The 16,456-nt window shown below is 34.6% G+C and overlaps 1 protein-coding gene across 2 annotated transcripts in view; it reads left to right on the top strand.

Annotated features, from left to right (window-relative positions):
• LOC123566465 (protogenin-like) overlaps positions 1 to 16,456 on the top strand; it is a 144,946-nt gene that overhangs the window by 43,542 nt on the left and 84,948 nt on the right. The window contains exon 2 of one of the 2 annotated variants that reach the window (XM_053549819.1): positions 10,441 to 10,752. In XM_053549819.1, coding sequence (XP_053405794.1) covers positions 10,441 to 10,752 — 312 coding nt within the window. Of the gene's footprint in view, positions 1 to 10,434; positions 10,753 to 16,456 lie in introns of both variants that reach the window. The other variant, XM_053549818.1, reaches the window with a different exon arrangement.

The following is a 16,456-nucleotide window of genomic DNA, read 5'->3' as shown; positions in this document are numbered from 1 at the left end:
TCAGTTCAGACTGACATCATGTTATTCAAATGTATTGCCAGTATATAATATAAATACCAAGTTTGGTATTTTATTGAATCAACTAGGTTCAATGTCAATGTAACTGATACTTAAATAGTAAAACAAAGTTGAGACCATGCTTTCGAACTTTTTTTGACTGGGGTCTAGGTCAAAGTTGCAATAACTGAAAATAGGGATTTATGCCTAATAACTCCAGTGAGGAATGAGATGCTGTGATGTATTTTAGTATAGTAGCAGCAGGTTAGATGCCGGTTGGTCAGCCAGGAGTTAAGGCATAGGTCGTCGTAAAAAATCCTGGCCATAATGTACGTTAGGCACTAAACTTGTTTTGTAGCAAGCTCATGTGAAGCCTTACTTTGAGAATGTGATGGGATCGCTTTGATCAATGTCATGGTCGGTATAACTTCAAAATAGAAAAGAAAACAACATTCTCTGAAATACTCCTTTTAGAAATGAGGTATTGCAATTTCTCTCTTTATGTAGGTAACGTCCGAGAAGATTATGGATTGGGCTTTTGAGTCAAGGTAAAAGAGGTTGTTGAAAAGTTTCCGTCCAGTTACTTTTGTTGAAATAGTATATTTGTCTCAAAACGTAAGGCATAAGAAGCTTGTATACATACCGAGCATGACATTATATAATGTGCAGCTGGAGTTAATATAAAGTGTTGAAACACCGTTTTAAATTTGTTGCGTTGTCGTTTTTCTTGTAATTACTGTTATAGATAATTTAGTTTCAGAAGTGTTAAAGCATAAACTAAATGTCACTTACACTTTTGCTCTACTTTGAACGATATTAATGGTAAAACATTCTTTTATTAATACTAATTTAACAACTCTGATATTCATGTTATTTCATATTAAGGATGTACACACACAGGCGCATGCATGCAAACACACGCATGTGCGCACACATTTTATCAAAGGACAATGAGTATTTTAGTGACTTTATGTATTCTAAATAAGAGATTTCCTGCTAATTTTTGTTTAATCATAACTAGATAAAAAGGGGAAAATGTGAGCTGTATTTTTGACCAGGTGTTCAAATAATCTGGTAATTACATTGGTAAATGTTGTTTGGCGTGTGGGCTGTTGGCGTCAACATTTTGTTTCTGCTCAATAGCTTGAGTTAAGGGTGACGGACTGCAATAATACTCGGATTAAAGATAGCTAGCCGTGAGACGGAGTTTGGAATTATATATGAGGTATATAGGATCAAAGGCATGGTCACTATCACTAAAAATAGAAGAACAAATAAAACGGTTCCCGCTCAGTAAGTCTAGTTATTACACTAGGCCTATAGGTAGCTCATTGAAAAACCAAGCTTGGAATTGTATATGGGGTTACTAGGGTCAAATTCAAGGTCAGCATTTCTTATTTAATCTGCATAACTGGAAAATTTCACCAAGGCGCAGTGGTCTAGAGCGTTCATATATTGTACATTTTCTAATATTGAAAAGAGCGTTTGCGGTTCAGATCCCAGTCCGGACTTATTTTGTTTTATTACAACTTTTAAACTACGGAAAGCCTTCACCAAATTTTACTACAGATCGTCTGAACTTTTAAATAAACATAACACAAACCTTAAAACACTTTTAAAACTTGGTCTTACACACCCGATATACTTTGGAGATGTAGTTTATAAAATTCGAAAATTTAAACATAATGTTTACTTTAATTAAATATTTGTAAAATGTGTCAAAAAATTATTATGAAAAGAGGATATAATGCGAAAATCTGTAAGCACAGTGCATGTTTAGTACAGTTAATCGCTACGCTTTCCTATTTGATGGTGCGATGACTAATAAAGTGTAAAACTCCTTGATGCTTTGCTCCTAAATCCTACAAAAAACGGACGAAGGGAGTGGAATTTTGTCTTGCAGCTTGCGCTTAGTCGTGCCCTTAAAAGTTAGGCTTTCAGTCAAATTGTTGAGTACATTGGTGTAATTATAACTTAGATTGACCCTATTTTTATATTTTACTTTATATGATCTGGTATTTTGTTACTAATGTTAGAGCCTTTCTCAGCAGGGAGTGATTTTATTTACACTGTCTTGTCTAACTTGTTGAAAATTGGGTAAGTGCGAGGTTGGCATGCTCTAAACGCGTTAATACTCCCAGTTTCCGTTTTATAGGTTACTGACCGTTCCAAGGCGATGCCCCTATTTTCAACTTGTTTTGGATCCGTCTCGTACTTTGTGTTGTGTATGTTGTCTTGTTTGTTGCTAGCGTTTCTTTCCTCTATTACCCCCATCGCCCCATCCCATCCCTTTCCCTTGCATTTATGCTCCCTTGCATTTGCTGCCTCTCTCCTTTTACCAAGAGTAAGTTATCGTGCCCGCCATATTTTTGACCGCCGGTCGTCCTTAGGCGGTGCCCTACTGTTGTTTTTTCCTGCGTATGTGTGTGTGTATGTGTATTTGTGCGTATTTGTTATGTTTTTTTTCTCTTACTTTTCTGTTTGTTTATCTGTGTATGTTAGTTGTGGGTGTGGGTGCGTGTGTGTGTGTTTTGTACGTGCGTGTCTGCGACGTTGTAGGAATACTGCGTTTAAGGAACGTGGCTTTCCCTGTTTATTATTCATCCTTGCTCCACCTTCCCACTACATCCGACACTTTTATCTACCCTTTACCACCCCACCCCCATTTATCTGTATTTTGAATATATTTATAATGTAATTATTGTTGGATTTTTGAAGCAACCCGTCTGCAACATTTTTCCGTTACAGCTTCTTTTTGTTTTGGGCTACTTTGAGATGCTTTGCTCTATGGCTATGTTTGGGGTGCTCTGTGCAACCGGGGAATCTACCCTTACATTTTATCTTTTGTATGAAAAAGTCATTTTAATACCATGGGGTCAATGTAATGTCATAGGCACAAAAGATAAATACCCTTCTAAAATGGTTTCCAGTTTATAATATTGCTAAAGATTGATGTACTGTCACCAAACGTGGTTGGTGTGTAGCAAGCTTGTATGAAAAACTGACATTGGATTGTATTTGGGGTCACTGTTACTAAAATAGAACATTTGGGTCACTGTTACTAAAATAGAGAAAGAAATGGTTTCCGCTCAATATCTTTAGTTTGGGTCAATCTGACTAAAGTACATTTCATATTACGCTACGCTTAGGATCTGAAGACGAGCTATTGATAGCCTCGTTCTGACGACCCTTCCGCTAGCCAATCAGAAGGCTTATTTACAACATTTTGTAAGAATAAAAAAGTATATTTAGCCTGGGTTTTTCATATTTACAATTCTTATGACGTAAAGTGACAGCCAGTTAGCTCAGACGGTAGGGCACTTGCTCTGTAAGCGAGGGGTCCCGGGTTCGAGCCCCGGACTGACTGCACATTTTTAGCCCACCATCATCAGATGGTGGGCTATTCAAATCACTCTGCGTCCGTGGTCCGCCGTCCTTCCGTCCGTCAACAATTTCTCGTTATCGCAGAAACTACTGGGGGGATTTTGACCAAACTTTGTCAGAATGATGTATTGGTACCCTAGTTGTGTTCCTCTGAAAATCAGACTGGTTCAATAATTTTTGAGTGAGTTATGGCCCTTTGTTTATTTTTATAATTTACATAGATTTATATAGGGAAAAACTTTGAAAATCTTCTTGTCCAAAACCACAGAGCCTAGGGCTTTGATATTTGGTGTGTAGCATCATCTAGTGGTCCTCTACCAAGGTGATTCAAATTATTTCACTGGGGTCAAATATGGCCCAGCCCCGGGGGTCACATGGTTTATATAGACTTATATAGGGACCTACTTCCACATTTCTCGAGCTACAGCTTTCAAATTTGGACCACATTCATGGACCACATGCACAGTGTTGTGTGCCGAAATGAAATTTGACCTTGATTTTGACCTCGAGCTAATCTTGAAATTTGGAACATTCAAAAATGGCTCAATGGTGGGCGCCAAGATCACTCTATGATCTCTTGTTCTTACTCTTCTCTTTGACTTTCGAGCAAGTCGTCTGATTGGTTCAAATAAAAATAGATTTGTGAAAATAAAAGTAGCAATTTGGAAATCCAAAAATATACAGAAGACGAATGTGAATGGGTCTCAGATCTTCGTTTAGAAGATCAAGTACTATAGTCAGATTGTAGTTTGGGTACACCTAATGTCTGCAATCGTGGTGTGTAGATAGCTTTTATCGAAGAAAAATTTGGGAATGTATTTGGGGTCACTTTGGTCAAGGTTACTGTTGCGAAAATATAAAAAAAATGGTTTATGCTCAGTAATTAAGGAATGAGATAACTTAATTATTCTGCAGACTTTGAAAGTTCCACCCTGATTCAGTGGGCTTTAGTGTTTGTTTGTTGTATTTTTGCAATGTTGAAAGGATGGGTTCCAGTTCAAATCCTGGTCCGAGTCATTCTTCATTGTTCTCTTGTTGTTTTTTTTTGTTGTTTTTTTTTGTACTAAAACAAGAGTCATTCAGATGCCGTAGGATCCAGGTGGATGGACCCGTTACTTTAAAAAGAAAACAGATTTGCACTCAATATATTGTGTAGAAACAGCCAGTTGTGATGACACTTGATGTGTAGGAAGCTTGCATGGAGACAAAGTTTGGGAAATAGAAAACACAGTAAATAACTAATGACTTGAGTCAGAAACGATGAATGGCAATAAAATATCTATGCTTGTTGAGTCTCTTCTTCTAAGTAGCATGATTTGATGCCGTCATTTACATTGTATGTAAAATAGAACATGTCCTCCTTTTTAACAGAACATGATGGCGTGATACAAAATTTGAAAACCTGGTTTTCCTGGAATTTGCACGTTTCTTGTTTCAATGTTTATATGATAACACAGGAAAAATATAGCTCTGTGAGAAAAATGCTAGTAAGGCAGAAATACTGTACCATGGAACAGTTGCATTAGTCAAGTACTTAAAAATGCACTCTTGTTATTGAATAATACAAGAAACCTGGTAAACAAAGATGAAGTTTAAATTGCTATTAACCATAGTCAACATGGAGTGAATGGCGATTGCTGTCCCCTGCGCAAAGTGATTCATGCAGTTTATGCTTAACTAGTCAATGTCAGGTTGAATGTCAGTGTGTTTCTCGTTTAGAAGTCAACAAATAGGCCACTGTGTCAAATAATTAAAGTCAGAAAGCAAACGGGAATAAGATTTGAGAGTTTGCATCGTTTGTTTGTGCCACAAGAGAGATACCTATGTACTGAATGGTGTACAGATAACTGGATAGAACCTAGAGATAAAACTATGCCGCGAGTTGGCGGAGCGGTTACTGTTTATGTTTCATTTTTAGATCAAACGATGAACCTATCTAGAATTCTTTTCCAAAATAAGGACAAACTTCGCACAAATCAGAGAAAGAAAAAGAAAAAAAAAAGGTTTTAGAAATCACACTTTTTTATTGTCAGATTTGTTTCTAAACAACATAATATTTGCATTACTACATGATATGTAAACTGAACGCTTTGCGCGTAGCCTCTTTTTGAGGCTGTTAAAGGCAAAATAACAACACTAATATATGTTGGCCTTCTTGAAAATAAAATCTGTATGACTTTTTTCTCAAAAATTGCAAAGATATATAAAATATAAAATAATCCAAAGGTGATTCATTTTCCCAATAATTTGATAAAAGTCATAAAACATACCTGTAACACTGTGGGTGTTGTCATAAAATGTTGCATTTTTACGATCTTTAATAACAAAGAAAAGTTAAAGCCCTGCATAAACTCCATGATATCATGTTACACTCCTACTCTATGTGTGAAAATACGAGAAGTTAACAAAAGCAATCTTTGTTCAGTTTTGTGCAAGGTTTTTGGTAACTGTTGATACACTTAAGAGTAAAAAGCGTAACATTTAAGATTTTATGTATGCAAAATATCACACAAAATCTAAAGTAAAACGGGCTCATCATTACAAAAAGAAGAATGTTAGTCATACAATAAAGAATGTTTTGCTTTTCCTGTTCTCAAGAGAGCTAAAATTTAGCAAGATCAAATACCGAAATTAGTTCGCACGGCAAAGCTTCTATTTCTTGCTTTATATTTGAACACAGCTTACAGATTCGTTCAAAAGTAGTCCTATTTTTAGTCCTAATGAAGACCGTAAATGTTTTCTTTTTACATTTGCCGTTTTGACATGCTCTAGATAATCTCTGGATGAGTGTAGAATAGACCTACTGCTTCATATGCTTATATACTGATACTGTTTAGATGCGTACCTTTAAACTGTTCTTAACAACTCCACTTGGGTTTTTGTTGTTATCTCTGTTACATATTGACATACCTCAACATACGCCAGTGAAAATTGGACACACTATTTAACAATCATTTTAATAAAATGCTTAACAGCCATCTCAGTCGTAGGCGTGACAGATACGATATAAAGGTAACTCTAAAATAATAGAAGTGCAACTAGACACTGGCCGGTATGTTGAAGTTAGTGCCATCGCAGGACCAATCAACTCTGCGGCAAACCTACAGTCCTAAAGAACTAGAAGACGCCACAAACTATTCTGCAAGTGTTATGTTTATAGATCCGAGTTCAGCAGTGGACTTATAGTGCAACTTAAAGTTAACGAAAGAACAAGTGCCTGTTTCTCGATGCATAACTAATGAATGTTTTGTTATACAATTTCATTTTTACATGGGAAATAGATTTTAGTTTTGTGTGCTTTGTTGGGCAAATGAAACACGGTTTTGAATGATTAATTACGACGCATCTGAACAAAAAACGTGTTTTATTTGTCAACTAAGCACGCAAAACTAAAATCTATTTCCATTCTAACACGTTCGAGTTACACCAGGAAGAGATACTTATCTTTAAGGAGTCGGTGGCGCAGTGGTTAGCAGGTTGAACTACAACGCCAGCCTTCCTGGTTCGATTCTTGGTCGCGGCTGATATCCCGTCTAGTGTTCAGTGCTAAGTGATTTACTTAAATTGGTACTATTTCCAGCAGTATCGGCCTAGACATGATGCTGGAGAGTTAACTAAGACGCCTGCCGTGGGCTCGGCTGGAAATAAGTTGTTCCATTCATTCCAGGTGGGGACTTTCATCGGCTACCCACGTTAAACAAGAAACTTTACTTTACTTTACTTTAATCTGTCTAGAATACAATGCGGTTTTAAAGGTCCATTACTAAGGGAAAGTGAGTTGGCATTTTTTTTTCATAGCCAGTGCATAGACTTCTGCAAGACACTAAATAATGAAGATTGGCAGGTCAAAATTTACAGAAGGTCTTTGGAACTCGAAGAAATGTATGTGTATTATGTTGAAATTTCAATGAATCGACAGAATGACCCCCCAGGTCTTTTTAACTTTCTTCATACTTCATAGAAAAATAATTGTACATATACTGCGATTTATTTCGAATTTCTACATACCAACTTTCATTTTCCAAAAAATGAAATAGTTTCTGTGCTTTTTAAAAGAAATTAAATTGTTCACTTTCCTTAGTATTGGACCTTTAAATACGATAGAGTAAACCGGAATAGCCAAAAGTAGGTCATTTTGCGAAACGTGTTCTACTCGACAAGACAATACACGGTAAAATCCGTCTTTGTTTATATAAAAGAAAGTCTCAAAAGTGTTAGAATTATAGATAATACACATGTTGTTATTTAGGCTGAGTGAAATTGTAATTTTATACCGTTACTGTATTGAACGCCCTGACATCCATTGACGTGATGTTATTAGTAACACGTCACACACCTTTACAATTCATAAAATGATCACATAATTATATTGACGAACGTTCCATTGTTAAAAAAAGAGTATGAAATAATATGCATTACATCGATTTCACGTGTTGTTTGTACTGCAATAATTAAGGATTTACTAGTTATGCGAATTTTGATTTTCAGGTTATTTTAATGTGACTCTTTCGGTTCAACGAAAACGTCTGATTGTTGGTATGTTTTATCAGAATAAAATGACCATTAAACATTGTATCTAATTTTCATTCGAATTTGTCACAATCGTGCAGGGATATCAACAAAAACCAAGTGTGAAGCTACAATTTTTTTCAGTACATAAATTCATTTAACAATGATGGACCACCAAAGGCGGACCATTTCGGAGGTCACAACAATAACTTACGACACGTTGTCAAATGGGATATGTGCATTTTACCAGACTTTGACCGAGAAATGTGTATGCTGTGGAGCGACGTAGCTTACTTTCAAACGAACTGCACGAAAATTTCAGGAAGTTTCTCAAAATATTAATAAACGTCTGAGATGTCAAAAACCTTGACATGTCATCAGTTTTCTATTTTAACCGGATTTTACAACTTCTGATATTTTAAAACACACATACTTATATGTTAACTGAAGAAATTTAGAGAGAGAATCATAACAGTCTAATGAGAAAGTTTAGGAATTAGTTGTATTCATGTTTCATTGTTTTTGAATATCACAATATGTATTATAAAATCACAAAATACCGGAAAATCGCCCAGTCGGCTCTTAAACTAACCGCCTGTTAAATTTTGATTCAAAGTACTAGCTAGACTTGGAAGGAAACACTAGTATGGTGTTTTAATTTTACTATAAAGACCTTTTAGTGTTCAAAATCCTTAACTTAAACATTTGTTATTCTAAGTTTTCTAAAATGTCAAAAATATAACTCTAAACGTTAATCGACTGTTAGCCTAATCGCTTGTTAAAGTTTCGAACAACTGACTCCTGATTTAATACCTGATAGCAAAGTTTATTTTTACATTAAATGTATGTATGTATGTATGTATGTGTGCGTAATTCAGTTAAAATCCTAGCAAATTGGTATTCTATCTCAACCTTAACATCATTTATCCTCTTTAGAAACAGATCCTTTAAGAAATGGAACATGTTATATAAATAATTAAGTTTTATTAATCGCCAGAGGATAGATCAGATTAAAATTTCGTGTTACTAAAATTTAATTCAATTATAATTTAATTAGCATTTTTTCAATGAGAAGTAGAAAGAAGTGAGTACCTCTTTCATCACTGTAATTCTTAAGCTGTATCTGACACCCGTGTATTTCTGGTGTCAACTCATAGCTTAAGATGAAAATGGCTATTGAACAAAAAAACTCTTTACGATGAAAGGTAATTTTTGTAGATATACAGAAAAGACTATTTACAGTCATAACGATACAATAAAAAGTGAGTAGTGTTAAAGGGTTGTATCAGGGATATCAAGGAAGTGGTATTACTGTATTTTTCCTGAGAATGCACCGTAAATGATTTTTTTTTTCTAAGCTACGGCATGTATGCCTGCTATTTTCTGAGAAAAGTGGTCCTGTAACATGAATAACAATGAGCATCCGCAATTTAGGGAACACATATTTCGCTACATGACATCCTTGACATGAATAAGTAGCAGGACATCAAAATTCACCCTCCCCCTACCCAAAAACAACAACAACAACAACAAGAAAAGCGCTCGATTTGAGCCTAAGATCCGGTTCCTCAAAGTAACGATTTGGACAGGGCGCATTTTGATATCCGGATAAAAAAGAATATAATACGGTTTTTCGAAAACGCTATTTAACTCTAGTTGTTAGGATGTATTCATTCAACCTTCTTATAGCCTAGTTCATTAGATTAGTGTTCCATGTTAAAATTAATTAATTAAGAAATCACAATTTTGATAATTGTACATATTCAAAAGATATCAGTTTATATCGATGTAACTTTGGGAGTATGAAACACAACTGAAGCATATGACAGATGTACAGATGTGGCCGATTGTGCGCGAAAATAAACTTTATTTTATTAATTTATTTTTTAACGGTACAGAATCTGAAATGTGCGTAACATTGTAACAGCATTTTTCCTTTTTCTTTGTATAAACCTATGCGTTATACTATATGGTGCTTATCAGTTTACACCTGACCTGATCTGGTGTAATAATTGATTTTTTAGATCCATTTCTTAAATCGTGCACCTTTGTGCCAATATTGCCGATCATCTTTTATTTTCTTTTCTAATGGCAGATTTTAGGCTTATTAATGTTAGCAAGTTATGTCAAATTTAGCACCATCAGCCCAAGTTTTAACTTTAGTTAGACAGACTATGAAATATTGCTGTAAATACTGTTATAACAGTCTCTTATAATTTCTTTCTTAGAATGGTCTTGCAATTTTTAGTTGTATAAATATTGCTGTTTTTATGAATGTTTATGCAAGAATGAGACTATAATAAAGAAAGAATATATACTATATAGATAATTAGTTCCAAAGAAATATACATATGTTAAACTAACTTAAAACAAAATAATAGTACATGTAACGTAATTTCTAATGACTGAAACAAGAGAAAAAGTTTTAGGTGTTTTCTCCCATACAACTATATGTATTTGTATGAAGAAATTTAACTTTCAAAACAACAAACCACAGAAACTATAATTTTACCTGCTACAACAGTAACGTCTTTCCTTCTACAGTTTCAGGAAATTTGGAACCTCCTCCAAGTGTCACCGTTCAGCCATCTGCAAACACTATAGAAGTTCTCAAAAACAGCCGCCTTGTTATAAACTGTCCTATTACCTCAGACATAAGTAACATCACAATCTCATGGACAAAAGACGGAATTGTACTGCTACCTCAAAAACGGGTATACGTAGCATTAGACGGGTCTCTTATCATCGAAAAATTCCTCAAGAAGCGTAGAAAGTCACGTGATGACACTGGATTTTACGAGTGTTATGCAACAAATAGCTATGGCACATTTATTGGAAGACAGGTAGAGGTGAAGGTTACAAGTAAGTATCTAATACATATTTACGAGGATGTGATTTTTCAGAAAACTGTAAACGTTTCAGAAAATATTGCTTCAATTTAAATTCCTCTTATTAATGAAACTTAGACACAATGTTACCCTCAGTGTTTGTTACGGGATCATCTTGGATCAAAAACAAGGTCATTATGTCATTTAATGGGAAGCATTGTTTAAACTCTAGATCTCACCTGCATTTGTATAAAGCTATTTTTCTATTTATTTACACATGGATTAAACAATATTTAAAAGAAATGTCAGTTTGACATCTTGCTTCTCACGATTTCTATAATTAACTGATTAGAATAAAATGATATACGGTCGCTGTAGCAAGTGCAGTAGGTCACAGTGTGGTATGCATTAGGCTTCTGTGCATGCTTGTATGCGTTTGGAACTGACATTGAGGTTTATATCTTTCTGCAGAAAATAGTGATATAAAGTGAAGCCAGTTGAAATAAAAAGCATCTGTTTGTATTTTAAACTGATAACTCCAAACTCTTCGATATGATTTTTGCCAAACACAGTTAGTCCGCAAGCACGAACTACCACTTTAGTATTACTAATTTAAACAGTTAATACAGTGTAGGATCCCTATCTAAAAGCGAGCAGTTTTTGTGTATCCCCATGATATACAAATGGGGTGTTTGGTAAGATTCGTACCAAATTACACTTTTCTAGACTTTTTGTCCTAATTTTCTCAAAGTTATTTTTTGCCTCAGTAGATATAAAAAGAGCTAAACGTCACCATTTTGAGGCACTTTATGTCATTCATTATATTCATTACTTAATTGTCTGAATGTCATCTATAATTTTAAAGTATCAACTAGCCATTGGTAAGACTTGGTTTGTTCGTAAACTGGCTCGTACATTGTGGTAGCTGCACCACAAAAAATAATTGCTCATGAGCATATTCTTAATGGCATACATGTTTTATTTAAGAAATGCATCAATAATTTGGTTGTTCAAACAACGTTTTAAAAAATTTACAAGGTTGTTTGGTATAGAATCTTGCAAGGTTAATCTTTTTTTTCTATAATTAACCTTATATCTTATTGATAATTCAGAGTGTAAGCAACTAGTGGGTGTGGTATGCGTATTGTCGCAATTAAATATAAATTTTGTTCGGCTAAGAGCTGAAAATAATGCAAAACCACAAGACAATCCATTAACAAGAACAAAAACTGTAAACTAAAATGTAATGATTTGATGAATGATGTAAATAGTGGAGAAATTGTTTAACCTAAGACTGTTTTACCTATTTTCATCCCAAAAGACGTCAGACTTAGAATGTTATTATAATATTATGCAATAATATATCCTGTATGTTTGTAATGAAATTGTTTCTTTTCGGTTCGTTATTGCTTATGTACATTACAATTATTATATCTTATTACATTGGATATTAAATACGCAAAACATTAAATGAATGAATGAATTGTCATTGACCCCTAGGCCTGGTCATGAATGGCAGTGTCATCTTTTGGAAATATATATATATATATATTTATATATATTTTGGTGTCGCTCATTATAATCTGTCTTAAAGTGAGATATGTAATCTTAAGCAATTGCATTTCATTTCCTATGAACTATAGTTGTCCGAACAAGAAAGTACATGCATGCATTGTGTTGTAAAGTTAGAATTTTAAAATGCTGCCCCTAACAATTACGATTTGTTGGCAGTTTAACCTTCACCCTGCTAAATTTCTAAAATTTATTACTTTGATTATTTGATTGTACTGATTTGATAGCGAACAGTGCAGACCATGATCAGACTGCACGGATGTGCTGGCTGATCTTGGTTTTTTACTGGTCGCAAAGGCAAAATTACTCGCCGCCATAAGGCTAAAGGCTAACCGTTTCAGACATTTATCATTTCACATGTTAGTAAACCCGTGTCAGAAGGAAATAGGAAAAAAAACACTATAAATATAAGCTTTAATTGCGGTTTAGATAATTTCCATTTAGGTATCATACTATAATATTATAATACATACATGTAAAAGAAGACGAATTCGGTAGACAATTGTATAAGTGAGCCGTGCCATGACTGACTTTTTGCTTTATTCTATATACTTTTGAGCCGTGCCATGAGAAAACCAACATAGTGGTTATGCGACCAGCATGGATCCAGACCAGCCTGCGCATTCGCGCAGTCTGGTCAGGCTCCATGCTGTTCGTTTTTAAAGCCTATTGGAATTGGAGAAACTATTAGCGAAAAGCATGGATCCTGACCAGACTGCGCGGATGCGCAGGCTGGTCTGGATCCATGCTGGTCGCATACCCACTATGTTGGTTTTCCCATGGCATGGCTCAAGTGTATATAGAATAAAGCAAAAAGTCAGTTGTTTGAATTTTATTAACTTAAGTTTTGTCGAAAAATACCTAACACATACTAAATTACATCTTTTGGAAAGTAAGACATACAAATATAAAATGCAGAAGTTACGCAATGATTAGCAAAATATTAGTAGAGTCTATATAGCCCTTCTGATACAGATATTTGCTGAATACCTTTCAACTCCTCGACCAGATTTAAGCCAAATAGTTGAAAGGTATTGAGATTAAAAGAGTGAATTATAATATGCTAACACGATGTTTCTGTGTGAATTTGATTTAATAGACACTTACATTGGCTGTTGGTGAAAGCAATAATTGAGTTCAAGATGCTCTCTTTCATGTATAGCTGTCACACTGGCAGAGCACCTTGTATTTAACCGAATTGCATACAGAGTATAGTCCTAATAGACAAGGTTTGGGATCGTCTAAAAATTCTGAATGTCGTTATGTTGTTCCATACAACACGTGCAAAACATTCAATGATAGAAGTTTCTGTACTATTGGTCCAAAACTTTGGAATGAACTGCCGTTTGAACTACGCAAAAGTAAATCACTTGACACATTAAAAAAAAATCTAAAGACACTGTATTTCAGAGATTTCGCGGCATTGTTTTAATTTTTTATAACTGTTTGTTATGCGAAAATAGCTGGTGATAGTTCTTACATTTTTGTAAAAGTTTTTACATTTTAACATTTATATTTCATAAGGTTTGTTTAATTAAACGCACTTGTTGGTAAGGCTCTATTGGTAGGGTAGTGTGTAGTATTTCTTTCTTAAATAGTATATGATGGCACCATTAACCGGAAAATTTGAATTTCTATATGAAGCTCGTCTTGGCGTAACATGTGATGCTTTAAGCGCTGGTATTCGCAATAGGGATAAAATGACCTCAAGGGGAGGGGTGCGGTCATGACTGTTTGTTACAATAAGGCTGTTATTACTATTATTGTCATTATTAATATTGTTATCATTATAATTATTATGTACAACGCCAATGAATATATCATTGTATAAAAATATGCGTTTAATCAAATTATTCAGTTTCAGTTTCAGTTTCAATAGACACAGGATTAACGATTCAGCACTGACTGTCTCTGTGATCCATCATAATAACACTAAAACGTGTTCTCTGTGATCCGTCATAATAACACTAAAACGTATTCTCTGTGATCCATCATAATAACACAGAAACGTATTTTGTTGAAAACAAACATTTTCTAGAATGTTTTGTTTGATTGCATTTCTTCATTCTGCTATATTGTAGTCATTTATAGATGTTTGATATCAAGACTTGTATTTTGTTTAAATACAAATGATATGATCAGCGAGATAGAAACACATGTAATATTTTTATGACCAGCAATTGTAGCTTATATAGAGGATATTACAGGAGTGTCTTTTCATATTGAATTTATTAAACGAGTTGAATAAAATTGATAAAATGCTCGGCTCTTTATCAGTTTAATAAATTCAGTATGGAAAGGCACAAATGTAATATTCTTTTTATCACATGTAAGCTTTTCCTGTTGAAACATCAAAATTTCTTCTTTCTTTACCTATTATAGACAAAGTAAAGTCGACCAACGTCTCCAATAAATAAACGACGTCAACGTCAAAGCTATATTACATAGAGGATAATTTTTGGTTTCGGTGTAATATCACGTTATAATTTCACCGAGTGGGCACCAGAAGTGATATTTTCACGAGTGGCGCAGCAACGAGTGAAAATAACAACTTTTGGTGTTCACGAGTGAAATTACCGTGATATTACATCGATACCAACAATTTTTCTGTTTATTTTATGTCTAAAACTCTACTTTTGTTGTGTTTATTTCAATAAAATGTCGAAATCTGCGGGAAATTTTATCAGGAAGCATCGCAAAGATGACGTCATTTTAAAGACGTCATCGTCATATTGTTTCCGGCTTTCAGTACGCTCGGTAAACTTTTTGACATTAATCCGGGTATCAGATTTGATAATTTTCACTGAGTGGCCAGTGAGTTTATCAGGATATAATTCACCGTTATATTTCGATAAACCACCGAAAAACATAAAATAAACTAGTGTATTAAATAAACTTGTTTTCACTCAAATCATGCCTATGGAATAGATATTTAACTTAAACCTCTATTTTCAAATTTTCCATGCAATGTATATTGTTGATGTGTATACTGTTGATGTCATACATTATTCCCAGTTTGGTATTTAGGTACTATGGAAAAGTTATCGATCTATGCTACCTGCAGTAGAGGATAACATTCATGCTGCTGACAGTCCTGTGTTCTTTTGTTTGATTTTCTCTCATTTCTGACCATATGTATATGAGCCGTGCCATGGGAAAACCAACATAGTGGGTATGCGATCAGCATGGATCCAGACCAGCCTGCGCATCCGCGCAGTCTGGTCAGGATCCATGCTGTTCGCTAACAGTTTCTCCAATTCCAATAGACTTTAAAAGCGAACAGCATGGAGCCTGACCAGACTGCGCGGATGCGCAGGCTGGTCTGGATCCATGCTGGTCGCATACCCACTATGTTGGTTTTCTCATGGCACGGCTCATATGAGGAAGCAGAGATATTTCCATTATTTAATGAACATATTTCACCTAGTGAAATTACCTCTCTTTTGACATTTTACAAAAGATCCCTTTTTTATTCTACAGAAAATGTCACAAGGATTATTTATTTCACACTATCACGATTTTCCCAAAGACATGCCTTGATTTGACCACATAGTTGTTTCTTTCAAAGATATTGATCTTTAACCAGTTTAAATGTTCTGGTAAAATAATCTGTTGAAATCTGCCATTCCTATGCCTAGAAGTAGAAATAAAAGAGTGCATGCTTTAAAGATATTAAAACCGCCAAAAGTGATATTTTGCCCTCTAAGCATACAATAATATTTTAGCACAGCAGTTGTCTCAATTTCCCCCCAAATAATTTGTAAGTTTTCATTTTTTTGGCTCAGAAGACTCTTTAATAAGAAATGATTCTCTACCATACATTTTTAGATTTTTATGTTGCAGTAAATTGCACACATATCTATACTAAGTGATGCTTTATTGAATTTCGGTTAGAGTGTTTGCATGGTATCAGCCAATACTATTAAGGATTGGGTGTATTTGCCATTAAATAATGATAACAAAACTGATCCTTACCTTAAACAAAAAGCGATAGGAATTGATAAATCATACACATGAATATGATTTTGACTGATAATCCATAAAGGATTGGGAAAATAAAGTGATTTCCATTGAACGGTGCCTAATTATTCTTCATTCATACAGGAAAGGCAAGCACGTGGATATATGGCCGTTGGTATGTGTGCACGCATGGTCAGGCAGTTTGA

Source organism: Mercenaria mercenaria, chromosome 8, assembly GCF_021730395.1.
Source record: "Mercenaria mercenaria strain notata chromosome 8, MADL_Memer_1, whole genome shotgun sequence".
In the NCBI taxonomy this organism is placed as follows: domain Eukaryota; kingdom Metazoa; phylum Mollusca; class Bivalvia; order Venerida; family Veneridae; genus Mercenaria; species Mercenaria mercenaria.
The sequence above is the reverse complement of the archived record's forward strand: the minus strand, read 5'-3'. Positions and strand labels throughout refer to the sequence as shown.